General features: G+C 35.2%; 1 protein-coding gene across 1 annotated transcript in view; it reads left to right on the forward strand.

Moving 5' to 3' along the window:
- Positions 1-7,927, forward strand: part of POC5 (POC5 centriolar protein) — a 29,889-nt gene that overhangs the window by 17,911 nt on the left and 4,051 nt on the right. The window contains 3 exon segments of the mRNA XM_019641004.1: positions 204-357; positions 3,747-4,012; positions 7,570-7,746. Coding sequence (XP_019496549.1) covers positions 204-357; positions 3,747-4,012; positions 7,570-7,746 — 597 coding nt within the window.

Raw genomic sequence — 7,927 nt, forward strand, 5'->3', positions numbered from 1 at the left:
GAACCTTAACTTTATGGTTAGGAATGAAAATGGTTTCTTGATGGAGATGCACCTTTTAAAATAAATTGAGACACATAGCTGAAGAGGTGTACACTAAAGTGTTCTTAGCATGTTACATAAAAATAACTTCACAGTTACTTTTTTTTAACAATATCCTTCCTTGTATTTCAAATCTTTTTCTTTTTTAAAATTCTCCTTATTAGTTATCCGGTGCTTTGGAAAATGCAAAAGCTGAGATCCAAAGAATGCAGCATGAAAAAGAGCACTTTGAAGATTCCATGAAGAAAGCTTTCATGAGGGGTGTATGTGCATTAAATCTTGAAGCTATGACTATATTTCAAAACAGAAATGATACAGGTTGGTATTTTACTTAAGATTCTCTGTCTACTTTCAAAAAGGATTTGAGATTTCAGTGATTGTTATGGTCTACAGTACTAGTTTTCTGCAATAGGTATGTCTCCTCCAGGCACTGTATTTTTAATTTCATAGTGTCATATCCAGCTTTAAATCTGTCATGAAAATTCACTCCCTCATGGTTACTTGAGGTATCTTAGATCTGATGCAAGTAAACTATCAACTTTTATGTCTTTAAGCTCAATATTACATTAATGTTTTGAATGTATAACATTTTTAAGGCTCTTTAATAATTAAATGCCTCTAAGTGCAAAATTTCTATTTTTGTTTTTTCCTAAGTAGCCAAATTCCTTAGATTGTTTTGTTGGTTAAAGATTTCTTATCTAGTCATGGTTTCCCATTTTTAAAACTTGCTTGTTTTCCAGTTTAAGAGAAGCCTCAACTAAAACTCATTTTGAACAATTAGAAATATAGGACTGTCTATAGAAGTTAAAAAACATAATTTTGGTTCAAGAAAGTCCATGTATTGGCTGGGATCTGAGTGGTTGTGTCAGAGTTTCATCAGCATGACTTAGAAGAACACGTGACTAGAATCCTTTGCCACCAATTTACAATGAGCCCTATTTTCCTAACGGGGTTTTAGTTTATTTCTCTGAACAAAGAAGATAATATAAGCCTTCTTTACCTGCTTATTAGGGGGTTATTGGAATACAGTGAAATATACCTGAAAACACTTTAAAAGACAAAAAGTACTTTATGGTCACGATATAATTACTGTAGTCTTAGTTCAAGTCACCCTCCCATATTTCATGCCAATACATGAACATTTTTGCAGTATGCCTTCATAGTAAATCCTGTTTGAGACTCACAGTTAATTTATCAATGAGAGTTTCATTTTGTAACATCATTAATGTGATTTCATTCCAGTGAATAACTTCTCTGTGCTCATTGTGCCCACATTTTAAAGCATCAACAAACATATATTATTTAAATTGTGCACATTGTGGAAGGTAGAGAGTTAAGGCAAGTTGTTTTGTCTATGTAACAGTTGAGGTGTGTGGCCCATATGTAAGTTAGAACCATAGAATCTCAAGGCTAAATAGTTTATCTTGCTGATACCCCAACGTATGCTTGATTTCTCCAATAAATGATCTTTTAATTGAGTATCAACACTGAAAACAAACTCACCACCTCCAATGATAGACTAGTCTGCTTTCAGTTCTAATCATTAGCAAGCTATATAGAATTTAATTATCTAATTAGAAGAGATATTGGGCTCTACAAGTAAGGTGCCAAATTATTATTAGAACTTCTTACATTTAATTACAAGAAGCCTGTTTTTCATAACCTACTGAAGAAGGGTATGAATTGCCTTAGGACAGAGTATTTTGCCACCTTAATAAATTGACCATCTTAAATTTTAAATTCAAATACAGCTATGACTCCTACATGCACATGTCCATAAGAGGATTTGAAGAAAATGTATTCTGATAACTACCCAACATGATTTGTTTTGTTCCTGTTGCTTTTATATCTACCATCATCTGCAGCTAAGGCCAAGTTCTGGGAACCCAACTGTTTGAGTGGCCTTGTGCTTTGTTTATCATAACAGTGAGGGACAAAAATGTCAGGAAGAATAAGACACACACTAAGCAGTAGTGTTGGTGGAGCTACCAAAGGCACAAGTTCAATGTCATCTAAGCGGGATTGGAAGTATGATGTTTAGGTTTTGTAACATTTTAATAACAGCTATTTAAACTTTTTTTTTCAATTCTCACAAGAAAAAAAATTACATCTGGCTCCCTTTCTTCCCTTAAAACAGTGGCTTTTTATAATCCAATTTTTAATAATGTGATGTTCCTGATGTCCCTGTCTTGTTAGCGCAAAACAAATACTTGATGTTTTTATTTGTCCTGATTCTCTGCTGTCTAGCATCTGCAGTACATCTCATGTTGTGCAATATCCTAAAGCTTACATGTTATAAATTAGAAGTTTCTATGAAGGAGGCAAAATGTGACAATAAAAATGGCCTTTAAAATGATACCTGCCAATAAAAATTTTAGGAACAGCAATTTTAGGAACAGTAGAAAAATACTTCACAACTGAAAAAATTTACCACAGTTAAAGCAAGAATAATTATTAAAGCTTACAGTTATCCGATGAACAGGAACTGCATACAACAGTCCACATTAGTGAGAGTTGGTCACCTTCCTCTCTTCCACGGAGTCCCAAGGCCAGATCTGACCTGTGTACTGGTCCCACATCTGATACGAAGTCTACCAACCACCTAAAAAGAGACAGAATTACTTTCTATCAAAAACATGTTACATCTCAGTGTGTGTGTGTGGATTTCAAAGCAAAAGCAGTATTTTATATTGAATTAGTCCTTCATCAAATTATTTCAAAGAACTTATACATTATAGTCCTCATTGAACTTTGTTAATGAAGTAACTATTACTCTATTTTATATAAAGATGGTCTAAGAAAAGGACTTACACAGAACACAGAAGCCCAAATTTCTAGATGGAAAGAGGACAATATAGAAAACCTTTTAAACATAGGGTTACATACTTGGACATATTCTGAAACATCCCAGTGAGTGAATTGTAAAACTTTCACCCAGTATTGGTACCACGTGGATATAGTCTTAAGTGGAAATTTTAACCAAATTCTAATACTGGGAGGAAAAAATTTAAAGTAGGACCCTTTGTCCTAGCTTCTGGAAGCTGATGTTACTCACTCCTTTGATCTAAGGGTTAAGGTTCAGTTTTGAGAGAGGGTTACTATATGTGTGTCACTAAAATAAGTTAAGTGTGCAAATATGCATATGCTCTTAATTCATGACTTGTATAATCTACCTGAAAGAGCTCACTTCTTTTATAATGTCAGATTTTACTTACTGAATAATTATTATTTTGCTGAAAAAATCAAAATACATTGTTAGGATGGGAACCATGAATAGAAATGAGAGGGGTATGGTGGTATCACAAAATTATTCTAAAGATCTAAATACCATTTATCAGGATAGTTGTATGAAATAATGCAAAAAGACACAAATCCTTATGCTCATTGTGACCATATTATTGTAATGGCTGTGATGGCAATACACTTTACTCAGCTGAGGTCCAGGTGAGTACATAATTGTTACCTTTTCCGTAAGGGCAAATCATTTATTAGCTTTCATATGTTGAAGGAAGCAGTCTTAAATCTTTAGTGGTTAATGCTGACATTAAGCAGTTAAAACTGACAAACATTAACTGGACATAGTATCCATATATGAAAAATTTCTACATTTCTGGTAAGACCAAATTGTAGCTATTATGTGTTTTCATTGTTGGGATAAAAGTAATCAAATTGGAAGAATATTACTGAAATTAATTTGTGATTTATAGGGACAGACTTCACAAATAATAAGGACGAGTATGGTTCTGGAGTTCAAGGAAAGGAACATTCTGCTCGTCTGGATCCTTCGGCTGCTTGCGGGCCCTCAGCGGTTGCACCAGCGCCGTCCCCACCAGGAGCAGCTGTGGGAGTGACCAGCGCCGTCGCCTTTCCCTCTGCGGCTTCCGTCACTTCTGCAGGCGCTGCTTCCACTTCTGTTCACCTTCCTGTTTCTGCTCCTCTTGGTGCTGGAGCTACTGCTGCCCCAGAAGAAATGGTTAGTGCCGTTCATGCAGGTGCCCGCGCCACAAAGAGGTTCCCAATTTGTTTGTATATTGAATATTTTGAATATATTGAACATATTTTCATATGGAGAAAAAGCCTATAGGGTAGGCCAAGTCACAGAAAAATTTTAATACACAAAGTGCCTGAACATTAATTTGTTAGGTTCTACTAAAAGTTCTATTACAGTAGTGATAATTGAACAAAAATAAAGAACTTTTTCATTTCTCAAGAACTAGTCAGGAAAAATAGATTTAATTTAGAGGTCTTGTTTTATTGTTTTTGTTTTTAATTTTGAAGGAAACTGGTGGGTATTTTCAAGGGCTTAGGAGGTCATGGCTTTTTTATATATTTTCTACTCAACTACAGCCTTCCCTCTTCCCGGATGCACACATATCATTAACACTACTCTGTAGTCACTCCATCTTGATTTGATTAGGTTTTAATTTTTAATTCATAATTGGAATGAAGATAGGAATAGTTTTCCTAGAGTCACCATTAGAGAAGTGCATAGACGGAGAGAATATTGAATGGGGATGGAGTAATTGTGTGAGAATTTACCCTGAAGTGAAATTCATCGAGCTATTAATACAGTAAGAGTTACCTACAAAGTACATCATGGTTCTGACTCCTCGGCCTCCTGTTGGTAAACCTGTATTCTTCAGTGTTTCTCAAGAGAGAACTGTGTAGGGATATAAGCCAAACACTTAATCAGACTCACCTCTGTCTTTAATAAAAAACAGAGCAAAACACTATACCCTCCTTCCCACCTTTAGCTTTGCACAAAGCCATGTGTAGTTCTATAAAGGTCCTGAGATTATTCTGATTTGTTTGTCTCCCTCTTCTTACCACCTTAACCACTTACATAAGAAGAAAGATGGTGACAGAATGGGTTTTAGGTCTTCCAGCTCCCCTGGCAGGCCATCAGAAAGTGCCATTATCTTTAGTATTCCAGCTGACTTGAATTTCTGCCTTTTGAGAACTACCAGCTCTGGAGGAAAGTGTTGAGATCTGCTATTTATCATGTTTGCTCTTGATTCAAAGAAGTTAAAAAATATAGCTGTTAAGAGAAATGTGAATGTGTGAGGGAGTTTTGACTTAGAAAAAAGACACTAAAATTCAACTTTGAAGTATGTTCAGCTGTGTTTATTTTTCATGATTACACATTTTGAAGTGTGATCCTACACAGATGATCTCATTAAAATAAACAGTGTTTATTTAAATCCCTAGTTTGTCATTCATGTTGCATATTCAGATAACACACAAGAGCTAGATTTTTCAGAATTCCCTCCTTAAAATACAACTGCACCGTTTGTACATCCGCAGTAATATAAATCTGAAAATGCATAAGAAGAACCGAATGAATGAGTTTGCTTCCCACCCTTTTTGTTACTAACTTTTTAAAACAATTGATAACCCGAGATAATTTTGAAGTCTTGGAAACCTGAAAAACACAGTAGTATGTAGACAGTCCTTCTTCCCCCACCCCTCCAACTACCTGCTACTCCTTCAGAAACAGATACACATTCAGTTTCATTTCTGCAAGTACAGCCATGAGGGCTAGGAAGAAAGGAGAATCACAAATAAGCCAATCAGTAAGTGTAATGCTGGGTTCCTTCCTTCCTTGTTATAATTACAGTACTCAGATTCGCCTGAACATGTCATCTTGTTTTTAAAAAGAACCACTTCACAAAAGTAGGAACAAATACGTTAGTTGGATAACTTACCTAGTGTAAAGCTATCATTAGGATCAGGAGGAGAAGAGAGAATTGTGATCCACACCTTCCTGTCTTTCCAGTTTAATCACAGAGGCTTCCTGTGAACATGCGGAACTTTGCCCAGTCTTCCTCACTATTTCCAGTAGCTAAAGGGAGGTATGTGCAGAAGGCAAACTAAAGAGACTTAGGAAACCAATAACTGGAGAAAGGAGGGTCACCATTCTAGTGAAATAATACGTCCAACTGTAAAATCCTTTCCTTTCTGCACACATCCTCAGGGTGTGAAAGAAAATATCAGAATTTCATGGCGAGAAACATTTTTCAAAAAATACATTAGGTAATCATACAAGCAAATACAGAAGGTGCCCAAAAAAATATATACACATTTTAGGAAAGGAAAAAACTGTATTAAAATTGCAATACTCAATATATACTAACTATGTATATAATACAAGTCACGTGTATACATTTTTTTGGCACCCTGGTATATTGCGATTCACAAGGCTGAACAACAGATGGCACTTTACTTTTTCTAACTCCATTTGGAATAATTAAGGAATTTTAGTGGGATTTTTAAGCTACGTGGTAAAGTTTCCCATCTAACTTTCCTTTTTCCTCTAAATGGAAAATGAAAGAGTATCATTAGGCAGTTGGTGCTGCTTTCCCATTTTATAAATGAGGAAATTGAGGCTTACAGACAGTAACTTGCCTGTGGACACAATTAGTAAGTAACAGAATTAGAATTCAGACTTCAACAATTTGGCTTCAGAGCCCTGTACTCTGAACCAATAATCTGTGTTGCCTCCATGTCAAATATTAACATACAAATATTGGGGTTTTTTACTGTCATTTCCCTTTTTTCTTATTCCTTTTGTTGTTTGCCTAGCTAATACAATTAGTTGACAGTGGGGGAGGGGCAGGGGGAGAGAATGAGTACATGGATGTTACTCCTGATGTAAATATAATTTTTCTGGAGTATTGTCAAGTAATAAGCAACAAAAGCTGTAATAGCTGCCATTACCCTTTGATCTGATCATCCCATTTTTTGCAACATACTCTTCAGAAATTACTCAAAAGAAAAGGGGAATTGTTTTTTACAAAAATTGCTATCTATAATAGGAAAGGAACTGAGACAATTAGATAAACTATAGTGTGTTGGTATAAAAACTCAGAAATGATAGCAGGTCTCTCTATTCATGGAAAAAAGTACATTATTAACAAAGCAATAAGAAAAAAGGCAGAACACAAAAGCATATGTGTAATGATAATATTAATTATGCATATAAAGATCAAAAGAGTTCATAAAACAGATGAATGATTGCCAGGGTTAGGGATGGTGGGTCAAGGAGATAGGCAGGACCAAAGCATAAGGGAAATCTTGATGGTGGTGGAAGAGCTCTATATCTTGATTGTCATGATAGTTATAAGAATGCACACAAGTGATAAAGTGACATAGATCTACAGCCAGGCATCATACCAATGTCAGTTTCCTGGTTTTGATATAATTATACTATAATCATGTAAAATGTAATCATTTCCAGAAACTGGGCAAAGAATACACAGGACCTCTGTCTTTGTAACTTCCTATGATTCTATAATTACTTCCAAATACAAAGTTTTTAAAAAGTTCATGAAGTCCTATAAAATAGATGGTATACCAAGGTTAAAGGAATGTTTTGGGGTGTTTGGTTTTAAGTTTTTAATTTTTCCATGTTAAAGTTGGTTGAATATACAATTATTTTAAGTGCTTTTGTATTCATAAGTTATAGAACCAAAAGTACTATAAATTTTGCCATGGGTTTTCTATCAACTGGATATTTCTTGCTTTTTTCAGTATGTGCCCAGAGTTGTGACATCTGCACAACAGAAAGCTGGAAGAACAATCACAGCCCGGATCACAGGGAGATGCGATTTTGCTTCAAAAAACAGAATTAGTAGCAGTTTAGCTATAATGGGAGTTTCTCCTCCCATGAGCTCAGTTGTTGTGGAAAAACATCATCCGGTCACAGTGGTGAGTCCACATTTACTGACCTTTTACCTTTTATTTATTTATTTATTTGTTTTGCCTTTTTTGTTTGTTTGGTTTTTTTGTTTTTTTTAATTGGGGAATTGGGGGAAGGGGAACAGACAAGTTGCTGTCCTTTTGTTCTTCAGTCTAGTTGTGGAGGACGTTGCTTCACTGGCCCAAGTTG

Source organism: Hipposideros armiger, unplaced genomic scaffold (genome assembly GCF_001890085.2).
Source record: "Hipposideros armiger isolate ML-2016 unplaced genomic scaffold, ASM189008v1 scaffold_55, whole genome shotgun sequence".
NCBI classification, from domain to species: Eukaryota; Metazoa; Chordata; class Mammalia; order Chiroptera; family Hipposideridae; genus Hipposideros; species Hipposideros armiger.